The 21,443-nt window shown below is 41.0% G+C and overlaps 1 protein-coding gene across 2 annotated transcripts; it reads right to left on the bottom strand.

Annotated features, from left to right (window-relative positions):
- Positions 1-1,604: 1,604 nt before the first annotated feature.
- On the bottom strand, positions 1,605-20,527 carry wdr26a (WD repeat domain 26a). Of its 2 annotated transcripts, none has more exons than XM_055013733.1 (14): positions 19,865-20,527; positions 18,905-19,004; positions 18,638-18,694; positions 17,236-17,372; positions 15,494-15,591; positions 14,565-14,721; positions 14,093-14,231; positions 13,833-13,973; positions 12,997-13,116; positions 12,471-12,616; positions 11,248-11,326; positions 10,995-11,124; positions 10,691-10,885; positions 1,605-9,939 (listed from the first exon to the last, which is right to left on the bottom strand). In XM_055013733.1, exons 1-14 carry the CDS (start codon positions 20,167-20,169, stop codon positions 9,794-9,796), a joined length of 1,950 nt encoding a protein of 649 aa, XP_054869708.1. In that variant the 5' UTR covers positions 20,170-20,527; the 3' UTR covers positions 1,605-9,793. The 2 variants fall into 2 exon arrangements, with proteins under 2 accessions (XP_054869708.1, XP_023155410.1); XM_023299642.3 differs by having other exon boundaries at positions 1,605-5,627.
- Between the last annotated feature and the right edge of the window lie 916 nt (positions 20,528-21,443).

Genomic DNA, 21,443 nt, shown 5'->3' with positions numbered 1-21,443 from the left:
TAATCTGATAGAGATTGTAAACTGCAGCTGCAGGTGGTAACAATTCAATAGACAGGCAATACAGCAGCTGTGCCAAACATCATATTTATTTGATGTCGCTTGAAACTAGGGATAGACTTATTATCAGCCTGGCCCATTATCATGGACGATATCTGGCATTATCTGAATTGTTACTGATCAGTTTTTGATAAATTAAATGCACTACTTCAGGTCTGCTGCACCTCTCTTTGTCTGTAGTCACTCTGTGGTCCCAGAAATGTCTTTCAAGAAGAGCGTGCAAAAACTGGACAAGAAACATAAGCTGTTACTACAAACCGGGACTTGAGCTACTCTCAAAGTGGCTAAGCTATGCTAACGGCTTGCAGCTAAGTTAGTCAGCCACAAATTACCCTAACACAGAGTCTAGAAAACAATTAACAATTCTTTAAACCTTAGTGGGCAATTAAAGTGACAAAACAGCGAAAGATTTAAATAACAGAAAAGAACAGCAAACATAAATATGGGTGACAAACTCAAATGTCAATCACACATACAACAGAGGACAGCATTCTAATTTAATCACTCCTGTTTCTATTTTACATACTCAGTTTATAATCACTCTTATTTAATGAGGAAACCTAGTTATGAATGACAGGTTTCCTGATATCACATCCTGTTCAAATATTACATTTAATGTATATCATTTCTAAATAACAGTTTTCGGCCTTACTTGATCACCAATAATTGGCATTTTTATCAGCCCAAAAAAATAAAAAATAATAATAGGTCGATCCCTGCTTTAAAGTGAAGATTCTGAGGCTACGATGTCTCATTTTGTCACATACCTGTTGCCTCGATTTCTCTCTCCTCACATCTCTTCCTCACCTCTTTGGCTCGAATCTTTGGCGGGAGGGACGAAGAAGGAATCAAGGATGTGCAATTAGTGAAATGGGATGAGGGGCTGGAAACCAAGGACAACAGTACACACCCGACAGCCAGGTTGCTTGTGCACCAGCACAAGAAGAAAAAAGAGCAATGTATCTTCACGTGATATCGAGAACACTACTGGTGTATGTGATCAGACTTTACCAGCAGGAAGAGTCTGCTGAGAACCACACATAGTGGGATACTATAGTGCATAAACCATGGGCTCCAGCCTGCTGAGACTTGTTGAAAAAAAAAGAAGTGATCTGGTCAGATGGTCATTCTTCACCATATTCTCTACAAGTGGGTGAGTGCATGAGTGACACATACAAGTACAATGACACAGGAGTACAAAAATTATGCAAATCACATGCCTTGGGGTTTGCAGTCATCACATCCAAACCCCGTTGGACATCAGAAGATTCTGGACAGACATGCTAGACAGCACTCGTCACCACAGAATGTGTCTTTAGGGTGTATAGCACATTGTTTCCCTATACCTTTGCTTATGTATGCTAATCAACCAAAAGTTAATTCATTTCTATGAAGGATACGAGGTAAAAGATTGGTCTGCAAACACTAAAGAGTATCGCTTACCATTTCCTGTAACTTTTAACCAAAAGATAAACAAAACTTTGAGCAAATGGAAACCTCAATTAATAAAATGGGTTAAAAGAAAAACAATACATTTCATATTTGAATCCATTTAAAACCCTGATTGCTTTATTTAAAATATGCACACATAACAAATCTCCTACAGAACTATACTGAACAGTACAATCACTTTCTGTAATAACACATTTAAAATGTGAAATGGTCTCTGGCAGAAACTGCCTGCAAGCAAACATAGTTCCTACTTTGGCTTCTTTTAGCTGAAAGAGAAATGAAGAAAGCCTGAAATACTTAGTATAAACAAACTAAACTACAGTCAGGTCCATAAATACTTGGACATTGACACAATTTTCAGCATTTCAACTCTGTGCACCACCACAATGGATTTGAAGTGAAACAATCAAGATGTGCCTCAAGTGCAGATTTTCAGCTTTAATTTAAGGGTATTTAGATCCAAATCACCTGAACAGTGTAGGAATTACAACACATTTTATATGCGCCCTCCTCCTTTTTGAAGGGACCAAAGGTAGTTGGACAGTTGGCTGCTCAGCTGTTCCATGGCCAGGTGTGTGTTATTCCCTCATTATTTCATTTACAAGGAGCAGATCAAAGGTCTAGAGTTCACTTCAAGTGTGGTATTTGTGTTTGGAATCTGGTGAAGTCAACTCTCAATATGAAGTCCAAAGAGCATCACTATCAGTGAAGCGAGCCATCATTAGGCTGAAAAATCTAAACAAACCCATCAGAGAGATGGCAAAATCATTCAGTGTAGCCAAATCAGCTGTTTGATACATTCTTAAAAAGAAAGAATGTACTGGTGAGCTCAGCAATGTCAACAGACCTGGAAGACCCTGGAAAACAAGTGTGGTGGACGACAGAAGAAACCTTTCCCTGGTCAAGGCAAACCCTTTTCACAAAGGTTGGCCAAATCAAAAACACTCTGCAGTCAACTATTAAGATTTCACCAGAGTGAATACACAGGGTTCACCACAAGCTGTAAACTATTGGTGAGCCTCAAAAATGGGAAGACCAGATTGCCAAAGAAACATCTAAAAGAACATGTGCAGTTCTGGAACAACATCCTACGCACAGATGAGACAAAGATCAACTTCTACAATTCTACAATTTCATTTAGCAGACGCTTTCATCTAAAGCGACGTACATCTGAGAGCAGATACAAAGATCAACTTGGAGCAGAATGATGGGAAGAGTTTGGAGAAGAGAAGGAACTGCTCAAGATCCAAAGCATACCACCTCATCAGTGAAGCATGGTGGTGGTAGTATAATGGAGTAAGCATGTATGGCTGCCAATGGAACTGGTTCTCTTATATTTATTAAGATGTGTCTGCTGACAAAAGCAGCAGGGTGAATTCTGAAGTGTTTTAAGGCAAAGAAGTGGAATGTTCTGCAATGACCAAGTCAGTCACCTGACCTGAATCGAACTCAGCTGTATTTCACTTGCTGAAGACAGAACTGGAGGGAAAATGCCCCAAGAACAAGCAGGAAGTGAAGACAGCAGCAGTAGAGGCCTGGTAGAGCATCACCAGGGACCAAACCCAGTGTCTGGTGATGTCTGTGGGTTCTGGACTTCAGGCTGTCATTAACTGCAAAGGATTTACAACCAAATATTAAAAGTGACAATTTGATTTATGATTATGTTAGTTTGTCCAATTACTTTTGGTCCCTTAAAAAGGTGGAGGGCACAAATAAAATGTGTTGTAATTCCTACAATGTTCACCTGATTTGGATGTAAAAACCCTCAATTAAAGCTCTGCATTTAAAACACATCTTGATTTTTTGGATCAGTTTCAAATCCATTGTGGTGGTGTACAAAACCGAAAAGCTGAAAATTGTGTTAATGTCCAAATATTTCTGGAGCTGACTAACTCAAAGGGGCCACAGAAAAAGAAACTAGAACACCACAGCTGTGACTGACTTAACTCTGTGAGAAACATCTATTGTTGTGCACCCACGTATGTGATGTGTGATGGAGAAGTTGAAGCTTGTGATGGCTGCAGTGGTGTCTGACCAGATAAACAGGGTTCCCACAGTCCTGCAGTTTTTGTTAATGAGTAGAAATGTTTGATGAAAAGAATTCTCATTCTAATAAACTCGTAAACAGAATATATAAAAGCAGTTTGCACAAAATCAATACATGCTGAAATGCAATTTTGCAGGTTTTTGAATCTTAAAACTAATTTTCAGTGTTAGCAGTTGTAAATGTACATTTTCTACTTCATGTTAAGAAAATTTGGTGTGATGCTCTTAAAAAGCAGCTGAAACCTTTTAAAATTTGAAAGTAAATGGAACAAGCATGGGAACCCGTAAAAACATACATTATCATCATATTTGCCATTTGTACACAGCCTCATAATACATGCCATAACATACAAATATACAGCACATATTACATAGAACAATGCGTCCGGCAAGATTGTTCTTGCGACTCTCTGAAAACACTTTTGTGTTTCATAATTACTTTATGTTACACTTGTGTACAGATGTGTCACACCCTGACTGTTGAAGACACTACCATCACTTTGTTACTGTGTCCCTTCAGGTCACTGTTGATGTGTTGAACATAAAGGATCAGGCTTGTAATTTGCTGTTTTTGTTTTTTAATTTGTTTTAACATTTACTCATCAATAAAATGAATGCATCCTAACAAGTGCAACAAAAGTGGCTATATCAGATTCCCCTAATCCAGAGGTTCACTTTTATCCAAAAAACTTGAAAAATATGATAGGCCATGAACTCTCACTGTAGTATTTTTTTGTCAGTCCCGTGTACACTATCCTGCTGCCCTAAATACTCACAAGGGCACCGGATGTCGATTCATCCGTCACTGAAAAAAGTCTCCAACTCCAACTAATGTTTGTTCAAAACTACAGTGGCCAGGTATGTTCGGAAATCACATAGCCTTGATTAACATGTCTTCAAAGATTATCATCTTCTGAGAGCCACAGAACAAAGGATGTCAAATTCATGGGATTTTTTTGTTATATGAAACATATATTTTAACTTTAGAAAAAAAGAGTATTCTGGGGGCTCTACTTGATACAGTAAGAAACATGGGAGTATCTTTAAATGTTACAGCTCCACTTGTAGTAAATAAAAAAACAAATATAATGATGAATAAAACTTCACATGTAACAACTAAACCAAACCAAAAACATATTGTAAAGCTTGCTGTTTGTATACAGGGAGAGACGGCAATAACCTGCAATAAGAACCAAAATAAATAGCAAAGAAAGGGAAATTGATGTACAAGGAAAGCTACACTTGGTAATTCATATGTGAAAGGTACAGGTCCACAGATAATCCCTTGAATTCTAAAGGTTTGCATACACTGGTTGTTGTATGCTTTCAGAAGGCAAACAAACCACTTAATACATTTGAACAGTTTTAGCAGGACATACTGCAAGTGTAAAACATGGGTAAGCAATCAAAATGCTGTCCCGTGCAATCCTACACAACATGCTCATCAAATACTACTCTTTCTCTGGATATAAGCAGGAAAGGTAAAGGGAGAAAAAACATTAATGTCTTCTTCCTTAAATGAAAACACAAGATAACATAGATTTTTCCAGTTAGAAGTTTCTCCTTAAGTGGGTGTTACATCCATCAAATGTTCCTACAAGTAGACTCTCGTAAAAAGTTCAGGAGGTGAATAAGGGAAAAAAAGCTGAAGTCTCCTTATGTGAGCAGCTCAGTCAGGGAACTGAAGATAACGCACATCCTCCAACAGGTTCTGCTACGTCACAGCCTAGCACTAGTCAGTGATCTACTCATGATAAATAACCTAGCTGATAATAAATAACAGGATGTGGGTGGTCCTGCATGGTGCTGAGGGAACAGGTCCAGACAGGAGGAGGAGTTGAGTCAGATACTTGACATCCTGGAGCCCAACTTCACTAGTCCAGCTGTTCTCTTTCTGAGTGAGTTTGATATCACTACGTTGGGACATCCTGACTGCTGGCCACACCTCCAGGAAGCAGTTGTCCATATCACCAAAACCTCCCCCCGCTTCATCCATTCAAGTGTCTACAGAGTCTTAATGCCTGCCAGGTTGACAGCAATAGCTGATCATCAGCTATCCATGCTGCAACATTCTGATGGGAAAGGAAAGACACACAGGTTGTCATCCTGACAGATGCTATGCTTGGATATAATCATCTTTTTTTAGTAAGTCAGGTCACTACAATAAACCAACACACCAATAGCACAAATGGTAAAAGATTTCTTTGCTGTCAGTGACTGAAACTAAAATCACCTGTGTCACTTAGAGTCAAAACCATTAACTTTTAACCACTTTCTTGGCATGAGCACAGCAACAATGCTTGGCTTTTACATTGGTATGTACACTGCCTTTCCACTTGAAAAGGCAGTAATCCAGCATTCCTGCTATAACTCTTCCTGTCATCAGGGTTTGACTTCTCATTTACTGTAAGTGCTGCCTTAACTTTATAGCAATTTTGGAGCCAGTAGTTTGTACAACTGTGGTGTTTTACTGAGAGTAATTCTAAGATTTAGTCTACCTCCATGATAGAAAGAGGCTAGATAAAATAAAATAAACAACTAGCTTAGATGTTGGTAAGAATCACTCCATCTGTAATCGGTCTTGCTGGTCTTGCATTAACGTCATAGCTAAAATAATTGTGGGATTTTTTTCTCTCAATGCAATCACATTTAACAAGTTTAAAAATGGAAAATGGAAATTAAACAGTATATAAATCATATATAAATATTAATGTTAATTACTGTGAATTGAAAAGCCTGATTGCAGTTGGTAGGAAGGACTTCCTGTTGCGCTCAGACCTGCTCTGAGGGGGGATGAGTCTGTGGCTGAAGGTGCTCCGCCTAAACCCCTCCAGATTGTGTAGTAGGTGAGAAGCATTGCCCCATAATAGAGTTCAGTTCCTGAGCATTCTCACCCCAGCCACTTGCACTGATCCCATCTCAACAAAAAGTTGTGCATCTCACCTTCTTAATCAGCTTAAGGCTGGAATATACTTTCCACATGAACGAGACGCGCGGAAATCAGCCACACGGAAATCCGCTCGAGAGAATGTGTGTGCATTTATACTTCGTGCGGCGTCTGCTTCCAAACTGCAGGGGGCAGTGTATCGCAAACACATGTCTACCTGGTCTACTCTGGTACTAAACTAGAGAAGAAGAAGTCTGCTTCCAAACTGCAGGGGGCAGTGTATCTCAAACACACGTCTACCTGGTCTACTCTGGTACTAAACTAGAGAAGAAGTTTACCATTGTTTACACCACTTACAACACGGCATTTTACCGAATAAAAGCATTTCAGCAGTTAGTTTTAATTTCACACCATGAATAGCTCATAACCCGGTTACCACGGTGATCTCTGTGTGATGAATCGTTTAAGTGCACGTATTTCTAGACTTCAGCTACAAGTAGGTTCTGGCCCTCCGCCATGTTTTTCTGCGCGGCTCCATCCGCGTTGGTTAGAAAAATGTGGAGGTGCGCGGAGCGGAAATTTTCCGCATGGAAAGGCTGCTCGAGGGGGCGTGGGTGTGAAAATGACGTAATTTTTCCGCACGGATCTCGCGGACGCGGCAAGCATAAAACAAGCTTAATTCAGCCGGTTTCTGTCCCCGGAGCGGGCCCCCTCCGCCTGGAACAAGTCCCTGCCCCCAACATACAACCCCAAAGAATAAAGCACTGGCCGCCATACTCTGGTAAAATGTACATAAAAGAGGCCTGCTGATGATAAAAGACCTTAACCTTTGCAGGAAATATAGTCTGTTTTGGTCCTTATATACTGCCTCCATGTGGCTGGACCAGTCCAGCTTGTTGTCCAGCTGCACTCCCAGGTACCTATAGTTGGAGACAATCTCCACCTCCGTGCCAAGAATGGTGACTGGTGTTGGTGTGGACTTCTTCCTCCTGAAGTCAATCACCATTTCCTTGGTTTAGAGGTGTTTAGTAGAAGGTGGTTGATGTTGCAACAGTCAACAAAGTCCAAGATCATGTCTCTGTACTCCTCCTAACGTCCTCCTCTGATACAGTCGACAACCGCGGAGTCATCAGAAAATTTCTGAAGAAAGCAGCTGTCTGAGTAATACCTCAAGTCAGACATATATAATGTGAAGAGGAAAGGGGACAGGACAGTTCCTTGTGGGGCACCCGTGCTGGTGAGGATTTTGTTGGACACACAGTTCTGCAAACGAACATACTGTGGTCTGCAGGTCAGATAGTCCATGACCCAGGAGACCAGTGCTGACTCCACCTGCATCATCCTCATCTTCTCGCCAGGTAGCGCCAGCTTGATAGTGTTGAAGGCACTTGAAAAATCAGAAAACCTGATCCTCACTGTCGCATCAACAGTGTCCAGATATCCACAGGCCCTCTGGAGCATGTAGATGAGGGCATCATTGCACACCAATGCTGGGCTGATATGCGAACTGTAGGGGGTCTGTATAGGTCCTCACCCTGGGTCGTAAATGAGAAAGGACCAGTCTCTCAAGTGTCTTCATGGTCTGAGAAGTGAGGGCTACAGGTCTGTAGTCACAGGAGTCAGTAGGATGTTTTCTCTTGGAGACAGGGACTATGCAGGATGTTTTCCACAGTGTGGGGATCTTCTGCAGATTCAGGCTGAGGTTGAACAGGAATGTGGGGATGTCACACAGCTGAGTGGAGCAGGTCTTCAGCAGTCTGGGGCTGATCCCATCAGGACCAGCTGCTTTGCACGGTTTCACCCTGTCCAGTTCCCTTTTCACCTGAAAAGGCTGGATTGTTAAGGATGAGATGGCAGTCGAGCTGGGGGAAGGGAAGTGCGATTGAGTCAGAGAGGGAGGAGTGAGGGGAAGTGGAACTGAGCCGAAGGCACCAGAGCTGGTGGGGGAGGGGAAAGGGGTAACCTTGATAGGATAGTGGTAGAAGTTTGGGTTGGAGGAGGAGAGTGGGAGGAGTAGGTCAAGCTGCAGGCTGGAAGAGTGAGTACTACAGGGAGCTGAGAAGATAGGGCAGTGATGTTGAATCTATTGAAGAAGGCATTCACGCCATCAGCCAGGTCCTGGTTTCGGTCCAGCAGCAGTCCACCCTTCCGCCCAAAACTAGTGATCTTCCTCATAGCGGACCATGCGTGGTTCACACTATCTTGCCTCAGCTGATGTTTCAGTTTCACCCTGAAGGCTTCTTTGACCTCCTCAATCTTCCTCTACTTTTTGCAGTGCCTTTACTTTGTCTCTGTCACCCTCCCTGAAAGCCATTTTCTTCTGGTTTAGCAGGGCTTTCAGGCTGTTGGTGACCCAAGGTTTGTTGTTGGGGAAGCACTGAATCTCCATGCTGAGGATGCTAGCATCTGCACAGAAAACGATGTGTTCAGAGATGCAATCTGAGTCCTTGTCATTCCCATATGACTAACAGAAAACATTCCAGTTTGTGAGCTCCAGGCAGTCTTGCAGGGGTTCCTCTGCTTCCAGGGACCAGCATTTCACCATCCTCGTGATGACAGGTAGTCTCTTAGCAACTGGAATGTAGGAAGATTGGTGTAGCAGATTGTGATCTGATACACCAAGAGGCGGCAGTGGTGCAGTAGCTTTGTATGTATTTCCAACATTAGCATACAAAAGATCAAGAATCTTATCTACTCTTGTCAGGCAGTCCACAAACTGTTTGAAGGAGGGCAGTATATTGGAGATAGAGACGTTGAAATCACCGGAAAGTAGAATGAGTGAGTGTGGATGTTTGGCTTGCAGTCTCACGTTAGTTGAATTAACTGTCACAAGCAGTTTCAGCGTGTGCAGTAGGAGGAATGTAAACAACAATGGCGATGATCACAGTGAACTCTCGTGGCAGACAGTATGGTCTCAGACTAACTGCTAACAGTTCAATGTCCTGCTGCAGATCCATTCTTTGATGATAGCGTGTGCAGGGTTACACCATCTGTCAATCACAAGCAGAGCAAGTCCTCCACCTCTCCTCTTACCGCACGCTGTGGCATCCTGGTTCGCTCGTACAGTCCGGAAGCCTCTGATTCTGGTGTTATTCTCGGTAATACAGTCTTTCATCCATGCTTCTGTGTTAAACATAAGGCTGCTTTCCTGGTAGACTCTCTGGCTCCTGACGAGTGTCTCAAGCTCTTCTATCTTGTTTCCCATGGAGCAAATATTTCCCATGATAACAGATGGAAGAGCCGGTCTATAAGCATTTCTCTGAACTCTCTCCCTCTGCTTCCTGTTACTTTTTATTCCAGCTCGCTTCCCTCTACGTCTCTTCTGTAGTAATTCCTCCGGAATATCTTATGTCATCCCGGCAGTTTTGGAGAGCTCAGCGAGATCAAGAAGCTCCTGTTGGGATCAAACAATAGCCGGCTGGCTCCATTGCTCCGCACGGAGAACTCCCCTGAGTAGGTAGCAATGGTCTTTTCAACTCCATTCTCGCTTCTCACTCCTCCAAGAGAATTAAAGAGTAAAATAAAAACACTTAAATTGCCAACAATTGTGAAAACGTTTGGCTTGCAGAAAAAAAAAACATATTAAACTGAAAAACACAGGGCTAAGGAGCTGGCACTCTAACTGGTCCGTGGCAATGCAGCTCCATTTGTAGCATTTCTTTCTATCTTTTTATTACAGTCAGCATTAAGGTTTTCTGCAATTTGTGCTTCATCTTCTGTGGTATTGGACCACACAGGCCAGCATTCATTCCCCTATGCAAATCAGTGGGCCTTGGCTACCCACGACCCTGCTGCTGTCCCAACTGTTGATGTTCCTTGGACCAATTTTGGCAGGTATTAACCAATGCATACAGGAAGCACCCAACATTAGCTGCCATTTTCGACAGGCTATGATAACGACTAAACTGCAATAGCTAAATGACTGGGTCAAAATCATTGAGATCCTTATGCCTGCCCATTTTTCTTGCTTCCAACACCTCAACTTCAAGAACCGACACTCCTCTTGCTGCCTAACATATCTCACATTGGCAGGGGCCATTGTAAGATCATTTCACCTGTCTGTGGTTTTAATGCTGTGGCTGATCAGTGTATGTGAACTGTTGAAAGCAATGTTTCCAAGATAATCCAGCAAATGCAACAGTGACAGAAATGTGTAACCTTCATTCCTTTGATTTCACACACTAATGACCTGCACAACCTTTCAAAAGCTTTCTTAACAATTACACACACTAATTTTAATGTACATACCATTAAGACCTTCTGCATCCTGGACATCCAGGAATGGAGCGGGCCCCCAGATTCGGACGGTTCCGTCATCTGAGGCACTGGCAAGCAGTCCAGGCAAGACAGGGTTCCAGCTCACACAGTTGACTGTCCGGGTGTGACCAGTCAGCTCTGCGATGGGCAGCTCACTGCGCCGGTGCCAGATGTAAACTTTGTGGTCTGAAAGGGGACAAGACACTTCATCAGCAGCTACCAGTTTATTTTTCAATCTGTCTGTTGTCTAAGTCAAGGACGAAGTTGAGCTGAACTAAACGTCAACTTGTCTTGCCTTCACTGCCACTAGCAATGAAGTCCTCATTGTGCCCCCCAAAGCAGGAATGGATGGTGTAGAAGCCCTGGGTCACCCCTTGGTACTTCCTTACCAGCACTCGGTCCTGCAGGTCCCACAGGTGCACTCCCTATGAACACATAGCATTTACTAAGACACACACATAAAATTTAACTGGGATTGTAGCAAGTAGCTGAAGTTCAAATGAAAGAATGTTGGAAGTTGAAATGTTTGGAAGGAACAAGCTCTTCACCTGAGTAGCAACATTGAGCAGAGCTAATCTTCCATTTTTAGAAACAGTGAAAGACATGATGGGATGATCCTCCTGCACTCTAGAATGACACAGCATACAAAATTAATCTACAGGGAAAGCTCATTATGTTTCAAGACAGGAGAAAAATATTTATGTTGGGAGGTTAAACATATCACATATTAACTCTGTGTGTGTGTGTGTGTGTGTGTGTGTGTGTGTGTGTGTGTGTGTAATGTGATCCAATCAATTAACCAGGCATAGAGAAAATAAGTACGCATCAACTGAAAAGTCTGAGCCTCCCTGTTCATTTTCTAGCTGGAGTATATTGCTGTTTGTTTCATTCACATCATCGTTTATTGCCATTGTCACCTGACATCACATTTCTGTCAGAAAATGGCTAAGACTAAATGTTCTTTTCAAATCTGGTAGAATTTTCATCTCTGTCTATAGGTCTTAGTGGAAACCCTGGTATTGTGAGGTGATGTCTTTCAAAAGACAAACTTTTACAAGCCCTGGTTATACCCTATTTATTGTTACAGCACATGTTTTGCTTATACTGATATTATTACCATTTGTAATGATACATTCTATATTCTTTAAATCATCTACAGATCATAATGAAGGGCCCCATGTATGACCACTGACCTGTAAATTATATCTTTAATATATATTTATCCTAAAATCTAATAAAACAAATATTTATGGCACTGTAGACTTATCTGTAATGTTTCAACATTTCATGTGTACATATTTATAGTGATTATAAAACCATTTCTGAGTGAAAAAAAACTTTGGACAAAACAATCGGATTAAAAAAAATATATATCAGTCAAAATATTTACTGCACATTAACACTGCCTCACTCTAAAGGCCCTCAGAAAAGTTTTCGTAACATGCATGAAAGCAAAACACTATTGATAAAAGAATAAATACAATACACCTCTTTTTTGGAACATGAGTATTATGCTCCATGGCCCATTTTTTGTAATGGATAATATGCAGAATTAATGATGTAAACAATCTAGAATCGTAGAAAATACAAATCCTAATTGTTATAACAGATTTTTTCTTTCAGAAGTCAGTAATTTTGTATATGCAAAAACGGAGAGATTATAGAGGCTGCGGCTGGCACAGGAAAATTAAAAGTCATATTCATTTTGTGCAGATACCTCTAGAAACAACAGAAAAAAAAGTCTCTTCACCCAGTCAGGGTGCTGACTCACATGTTTCTGTCTGTCAGGTCCTCAAAATTGTATCCCCGGATACGTTGGTGGGTGTCTGATGCGAGGACGGTCCGGCCGTCAGTCAGACACCACAGGCACTGCACCCGTACTCCTTCCCACGAATCCAACAGGTTTCCATCCAAATCCTGGGAGACATGAGTTTAAAAAATACATTCAGAAACTCAATCAACACCAGACTACGGCAGGAAAATACAAGATCATTAGGCACTGAGCACCAGCCGGTGCATGTGTGTAATGCGACCATTTCAGCAACTAGGCACAAGAATAGGTTAGAAGTTAGTTGACAGTGATCTTGACCTATGACCACATAAATCAAGTCAGTTATTCCCCACATCCAAGTGAATTTGAAGAAAATTATGCTATTTATTCAAGAGCTATCATGTTCACAAGAATGCTAAAGTGCCTCTGCCCTCAGCTGTTGCTGGCACAGAGACATAAAAGCATGATGTAAACACACTGTAGGTAATGTTCAGAGCCTGCCGACATTGCTATTACAGATACTCACACACTGGTAGAATTGCCCTCTCTGGCCGCCAGTGACGAAACGTTTGCCATCTGGATTCCAAGCGACACTAGTAAGGCTATCCTCATGAGATTGACTCATCTTTGTTCGCAGTTCTCCTGTCTACAGAGCAAAGCCAAAAGGAGAGAGAAACATGACTGAAAAGATTAGAGACCACATATTTTACAACACATCAAATGAAATTTTTTCAGGTTTTATACAACTTGAAAATGCAATCTCTCATTGGCTAACACTGCTGTACCGTCTGGTCTGAGTGGGTTTGGAGAAGACTGAAGTGAATGAGATGACAGTATGTCTCAACTCACAGCGTAATGCGCCTTTTTATACGAAACTGACTGGAGAAGCAGCAACTGGCCGTTTTGGCAAGGTCATGTCTAAAGTTACACAAATCAAAATTTAGGTTTTAACGTGAAAGCAGTCAAGCATAGTTAGAAATTCAGTGAGAATTATTACCAATTATTTTAGCTGATTGTTCAGTTTTTCTGTGCAAAACCTCTTTTCTCATTGACCTGATTTCTAGCAGCAGCTCTGTACACATGTAAACAGCCTGCCCAGCACCAGATCCCTGTAACATTGGCTTGTATAATGAATTGACGGATGGACGGACAGACGGACGGACAGACAGACAGATAGAAATGAACAGGCTGTGCACAATGCAATCTATATCTGCTGTATATCACTAAGTACAGTAGGCATTTGGTAATAATGAAGTACTTGCAATATGCCAGTGAATTCAGGGTGAAAAAACTGAGTACTGAGCAGATGAAATGCATGTCCCCACTGCACCTGTGATACACCTGTATGCGTCTGTATTGTACCTGTATATTCCACAGCCACAGCTCAGAGCAGTCATCAGGACCACAGGCTATCAGATAGGTATCATCAGGGCTCCATGCCAGGTAAGAAACTCCATAAGCATGACCCTCCAGAGTCTTCATCAACTTTAGCTGCTGGGTTTCCTGATAGCCACACACAAACCAAGCAAAAGTCCAGTTATTTCGACTCTCCCACACACCGACTCCTTTCTCCTGTAGTAGAGGAGTGAAGTAGAACTCTTGATAAATAAAAGATTGATTACCATGTCAACTTGCCATACAATGACTGTGGTATCTTTGGACCCAGTCGCCAGCTTTGTGCCATTATTGGAGAATTTGCAGAACCAGACTTCATTACAGTGTTCAGTAAGAATCTGCTGTGTGTAGCAAGGGAACTGCTTCCTACAGTTTAGGAACACAGACTAGTAAGAAAGGTAATGCACATAAAACCTATAGCATATAAAAATAGCATTTAGGGTTAGAAATAGTGGCATGATGGATTCTCATGCTAAATATGGAAACACAAACATGACTTAGTCTTACATCATGCAAATTAAAGCGAGTGTTTGCTGAACTGACAGGTGCTTCCAAGAAGACAGGAATACCATTCAATGGGTCACAGTTTGTATAGTGAAACTGGTGTAAATTTCAAAACCTGATTCTTTTAAAGCATAGAATAGTCTCACCACCTGGGCGGACATCTGGTGCTGTACTGGATGTGTTCTGGATTCTTACCGGCTGCAGGCATGGTCCAGGAGCAGAGACACAGTGTCTAAGCCACTGTCCAGTTTGGTGTTGTGGTAGAGACAGCGCTCCCTCTGCAGCTCCACTGCCTGCTTCAGCAGAGTTTGCAGGCGGCGAGGAGGCAGCATCACTGATGGAGGCAGGTAAGCTGCACACAAACACACACAGAGAACATACCATTGTTATTACTAGTACATTGCAGATTCACCTGCTTCTATTTGGTTTGAACTCCTCTTTGCAGGAAGTGAATCAGACAGTGAACTTGCTTGATGTGCAGATCCACAAAACACTGTTGACAATTAAGCATATATCTCCTGTGTGAGCCTCTGAGACCTACAGTTACCCATAACCCCCTTTGTAATGTATATGTTTATGTCAAAGAGTTCCAGCCAGCTGCTAAACTTTCAAGACAGTATGTGTGTCACAAGTGATATGAGGAGGTTCAAAATATAAAGCAGGCCAATGGGAACATGCTGAACAACTACATTTCTTAGTTCACATTCTCTGATATTTTTTCTGTATGACCTATTCAAAGAAAAAATAGTGAAGTTTAGTAAATGGCTGCATATTACCTAGAGTTCTATTTCAATGATACTGTATACTAAAAAGATGATACCGTGTACTAAGATCATGACGGTCAAGAATGACATGCTACTAAATGATCTCATTTTTTTTAAGTTGAGATGTAACTCAGTGATTGTTTTGCATTTACAAAAGATTGCTTTAATCATAAAGTGTACATATAATCCAACTAAAATCATATCTACACATAAAGAGAAACAAGAAAAACAATATTACAATACATCAAAATTACTCACAGCTGTCACTGCTTACAAGTCAGTGTACAGACATACAGTATGTGGCCAGTACTACCTATGAACAGCAGAACAAGTTTGGGGTGTGAATTTGACTGAACTCACTCTGGAGCTTGTCCAGCAGTTTTGTCCGGGATACCGTGCCTTTGCCTTCCCACTCAGCTTTGGCTCGCAAGTCGTCTGCGTGACTGCACATCAGGTACCTTGAAAAGACAGCAGTATTTTGAGTGATTATTAGACACAGTCACATCTGCTTTTACAATGACCGAACACAAATATATAAGTATTAGTAACTGTATCAACTGCAGCTTTTTCTTTCAGTCCTACAAACTCCTACACTGTAATTACTACATCAGAAACAAGGGTTGTTGATCTGAGGACAGCTTTACCGGGAATTTTTCATAGAAAATATGCAAGCACTTCAGAAGATTATACTTGTTACTCCACCAAGGAGGGGGAGCCTAGGCGGAGACTGTGATGATCGGCATTGGTTTGTTTGTTTGTTAGCAACATTACTCAAAAACGGAATAACGGATTTGGATGAAATTTCCATGGAAGGTCAGAAATGTCACAAGGACCAAGTTATTAGATTTTGGCAGTGATGTGGCGATTTTTTAAAAGATTTCAGTGGTCGGAAATGATACAAGGAATGAGCAACCTAGGTTGAGTACTGCGCTCTCTGAGTGCTTTTCTTGTTCAGTTTGCACCCACTCAGGGCCTCTTTTCAGCTCACTTGCTTTCAGCACGTCTGCTGTGAGCAACAGAGTTGCTGAAGAGCTGGGAGGCAATCTGTCTTCACCCAGTTGAGGAACATCAAAAATTAGCTGCATAAAAATGCTTACAGAAGATCATGCATTGCACCTGTTTAAAAGTTGTTAAGCTTGTTGCCTGTTAGGGGTTACAATGATTTTGTCAACTTGGTCTTGCAACAGATTATCATAAATATCTCACTTCTGAATCAGGAAGACCGATGGTCACTGTCTTCTAAAGGGCAAAAGAAAAAATTTGGTTGGTGCTGCTTCCAGCCACAATGCTCAAAGTGACTGGAACAGTCTTCCAAATGATGTGAGAAGAACTGAAAATATTGACATTTTTAAACAAAGACCTAAAACCCATTTGGCTTTTATGCAACATCTAATCATTTTTAGAATCTTCCTCAAAATTTGTGCTGGTAGTGTGCTCCATGTTTTAGTTAACATTCAACTGTTTTTTCTGTATTCATTTTGTGTAGTGTTTTATAATTCAGATTTTTTTCTGTTGTGTTTTCTCTTTTATTTAATTATTCAATTAATTCTCCCTTTTCTTTACAATCTATTACTGTCTTATATTTAGTTTTATTTACAAGTCACCTTGTCTTATCTTTAGTGTTTTACTTGTATTTTGGTGGGTTTTAGTTTTCTATTCTATATTTACCATTGTGCTCACTCGTCAAACACTTACTACTTTGAACTGCATTCGACTTGTACTATAAAAGGCATGATAAAAATATAATCAAAAATATCATTTGACTGATGATATGGAGTGGAAAGCTCATATTGAATAGACTATAGATAGTGCTTAATAAAACAAAAAGAACCTACTTGTAGCATAAAACAAAGTAAGGGGTTGTGTAACACATTTTGGGCATGTCTTGGAGTTTGTGCTGTTGTGTCATAATCCAGGTGTTTCAGAGGGTTCCACACACTGAAAACTATGTATTTCTGAAGAACACGCTATAATAAAATCACGACTTCGCCAGCCATGTCTTACGTTAACATTTCACATTGTAGGTAGCATATAGAAACGCCATGTTCTTTTGTCAACATTGTGGAGTTCCACTCAGGTCCTCTGTCTGCTGGTAAACTGACCCGCTGAGGATGTGGATACGCTCTGTGTTATACTTGAGAGGAGTGAGCTCAGCTCTGAGGACCTGCAGAGCCTCCAAGACCTTCCCATCCTCCAGATACTCCAGATATTTCTGCTGCAACAGCAGGAATTTCATCCGCTGTAAAGGAACACAAGAAGAGGACAAGTCCAAAAATAACAAAGAAGGATGTTAGCCATCATGATGCCTGCAGGCTCTGTGTAGTGCAACATTTGCACATTTGATATAAGCTCTGTATTGAATCTGTTGTTTCTGAGTGTAACAACACTAGAAGACACTTGTGGCTTACTTAAGAAAGTGCTCACCTGGGGTACCGATCCTACCAACTTGAACATGTGGTTATTGAAAACACTGTCAATATGACATTTAGCAATTTTTTTTGTGTCTTTGATTGGCTGGTGTTTTCATTAACTGCCTTTGAGATAGGAATAGGAATTGGATCTGTTTGTGACACCAAGATCTTTGTGATGAAAATTTACATTGTAAATAAACCTCAGACTAGGCAAGTTATGAAATTAAAAATAGGCACTGGAAAAGGGGCATTTTCAAATAAAACATGCAATAAGCAATAAAGCAACGTGAAAAACATTTCAGAATATTGAGCTGAGCTGTAGACATTTCTTGGATTATTCACCATTTCATGGTTATATTGGGTATTTTGTCTCTGTTTTGTAGAAAACATTTATTTCATATTATCTTTTATATTAAATTTTCAACAATTTGGGGCTCCATAGTAATGCAAATTCTTCTTGACAACAGTCTACATCTGCACAACAGCTGGACTTCCACCAACCACTATCAACACTTTCTTGTATAAAAATCCAATTCTAAAACATTTCTGCTTACATGTAAATAATTACTTGTGTAAAATGATGTGTTTAGTCAAATTGTCACGGAATACAAAAACTGTGTGTGGGGGTTGATGATCACGTTTTGTGTTTTTATCTGTCATGCTCACTTAATCTCAAGTTGCACTGTGTAGTCCAAGTTAATACACTAAAAGCAACACATGAAGAACACACTAGTCATTACCAAGATCAGTGAGCTGCTCGGCTCATTCCAGCTGTTGAATGATTCACAGAATTAGCTTACTTGATGTATTTTTCTTCTTACTGCAGACACTAATTACTCACTAAAGCCCTGTTTCTCCTGTGATTGCTTTAGTGACTTAACTGTGAAACTGCTTGATGGCTTCCTTATGTTATTCTGTGGAGCTGAGACAAATGTTTGTATTCAGTTAATACTGGCTTCTTATATTATGTCACTACATTAAACGCACTGTACTTATAGGTGTTCCAGGTATTACTGTTGATTTAAAATGAGACAATACAGTATTAGAAACATTGCCTGTCAGTGGGCTGAAGTTTGTTAGGCTTCCTACTTACCACTATAGCACTTGGAGAATGCATTAATGCCTTCAGCTCATTCAGGTCACTCTCAGCCTGTATGAAAAGAAGAAAAAGTAAAACTCCAGTATGTTTCGATAATGAGAAAACAATATTAATAGACAAGCACTCAAGCGCAAAACCATCTTTTTTAGCAAACTAAATTCACATTATGTCCTTTAATAAAATACAGTTAACAGAATGTTTTAAAAACATAAAAAAAAAAATAAAAAATTCAAGGAGTTTTAATATGTTTTTCAGTCCCACCTTGTCCCACTCTCCTTCGATAACATGATTGCGGAACTTGGTGGCAGAGGGATGCTCCAGTCTGCAGCCTGATTCCTGCATCAGAAGGTCCACTGTCTGACTGTAAAAATGCAAAGCATGGCAAAAAAAAAATGCATTCATGTCATAACCAATGACAGTGGAAGGCATCATCTCACTGTTTTGTATCTAATGTCTAAAAGGAGTGATACAAGATGAGGACAACAGGTGAGTGTGGGTTGAGCAAAAACAGATTCATCAATAATAAACATAGTCTCTATCATTCCTCTTACAAATCTCACTCATAATGTCTGGCATTGTACAGTATTGTATGGAGCATGACTATGTCCCAGCTGGGACGGGGGAAAGGCAGGGTCACCCTGGACAGGTCGCTAGTCCATCCCAGGTATCCATCCATCCAGTATCTATACACTGCTTATTCCTCTGTACGGTCACAGGGAGGCTGGAGTCTATCTATAGTCAGTCCATCACAGGTATGGCAAATACAAAGCTAATCAAAGGCAATGACTAGTAGTAGTCTGATCCACAGGACGGACCCAGAGCAAATCCCCTGCAACAAATCAATTAATTTGTCACATTTGATTCAAGCTGCACCTGGCTGTAATGAGATGCTTATTCTCTCCGTCCTCAACAGCTTTCTGTACTATGCACGACTACAAGAAAATCCATTTAAATTCCATCAAAACTTCAATGACGTGTCATTCACAAAACATTTTAAACTAACTGGCATGTGGGGTTTTACAACATGCATCCAGTTTGTTTACTGTCAGCGCATTGCTTATATCACAGCACTGCGGCCAACTGCGCGACTCTTAAATCCAAGAGGTTGGGGACGTTTTCTTTCCCACATTTGACAGATAAAGGTCAAACAGTTGTCATGACTGATGGATGGTCATCCATCTGACCGCTGGCTGAGCAGACTCGCTTAGCTGGCTCACTTACTTGAGACCTAAATCGTTTAAATGTTGTCCTATCAGCCTGATGACATCCTCCTCAGACTGAGACAGACGCTTCTTCTTTTTGACGCCAGAGTTGGTATCCGACGTGCTGTTGTTGTTGGAAACGGGCTGGGCTGGCACACCGTTGTTGTTGCTGACAGCATTTCCATTGTTAGTGACTGACAGAAGTCCGTTAGAGTGAGCTGCGCCGACGGAGGACGACTCTCCATTCTGTGCACCGTTTCGGCATGACAGTTCTGAATCACGGTCCTGCTCTTCCCCGTTAGCCTGCATGTTACCACAGTTCATACAGCTGACACGATGTATATAAACGAATGACAGGCGCAATGGGAGAGTGCAGGGATGACAAAACCACCGGTACAGCCACCGATAGGCCCACTGACCCAGATGCAGCCCCGAACTGCCCTGCTCCCCCTGCGGCCGAGTCTTCGCGTTTGTTCCGCGGCGCTGGTCGCGACGATAAGCCGGTTTTCAGCGCGGAGAACTAAGACCCGAACGGCAGAATTATGTCGACAGTTGCATTTTGTAATTATGAGTGTTCTTTAGCGTTGTCAGTAGCGTTACACCCGCGTTGAAGTTGTTGGGTAGAGCTTGTTGTTGTTGCTCTCAGACAGCTGCAGCCCTGTTATGGACATACGCAGTGACGTCAGCGGAAATTCCTTCACGTCTTTGTGTGTTTCCTGCGTCACCGCGGGAGGCCGCTGTTCGCCAAAACTTACAGCTTTTGCCTTCCCCTTGCTATAGGTCTCCTTATTAAAAGTTAAACCTCAAACTATTCTAGAATCCTACTAATAATGTGTTTCACTGCTTTAGCATCAGTACCATGTGACAGTTCATTCAAACACACGCACACGTAACCTGCAGTGTTTACATGTTAATGTAAATGATTTACTTTCATGAGAAGAAACCCTCAGACAAGTTGCAACTGCATTATCATTATCATTCACATCGTTGATACTAAAAGCTGTGAAGCAAATTTTGAATCCTTATGATTAACATCAGTTACTTTTATGTAGTATATCTATTCAGTCTGTATCTATTTAATTGGGATAAACTGTAGACTTGTACATTATATTACATTTCTTTTGATCTCTGTACATCTATTAATGTACCACTTGCACTTTCAGATTCATAACTGAAAACTGAAATTGTAAACTTCGGGCAAATGGGTTCTGTAAAGTGTCTTGAAACTATCTGAATTGTGATTGGTGCTATATAAATATAATTGAATAAAATTGCTTTCTGTGTATGCATCTGTGCAACACAGCACATTACAAAACGCTGTAATTTATATATTTACAGTTTAAGTTTTAGGTTAAGTATTTCTACAATTATATACCTCATTTTGAGTGTCCTTACACTGCGGTGTGAAATATTTGTGACTTGGCTGCTGTGATGATTTATCATTGTAATCAGTACACTCCATGTCTATGTCCATCTCTTTAATTTCAACACACCACACGCATTAATTCCACAGAAACCCTGCACTCTGTCAGTGTCAGCCTTTGCCTTTATAGCTGAAGTGTAATTAATCAGTTTATGTTCTTGACAGACACTTTACT

Source organism: Amphiprion ocellaris, chromosome 9 (genome assembly GCF_022539595.1).
Source record: "Amphiprion ocellaris isolate individual 3 ecotype Okinawa chromosome 9, ASM2253959v1, whole genome shotgun sequence".
Taxonomy (NCBI): Eukaryota; Metazoa; Chordata; class Actinopteri; family Pomacentridae; genus Amphiprion; species Amphiprion ocellaris.
This window is presented reverse-complemented; position numbering and strand designations above follow the sequence as displayed.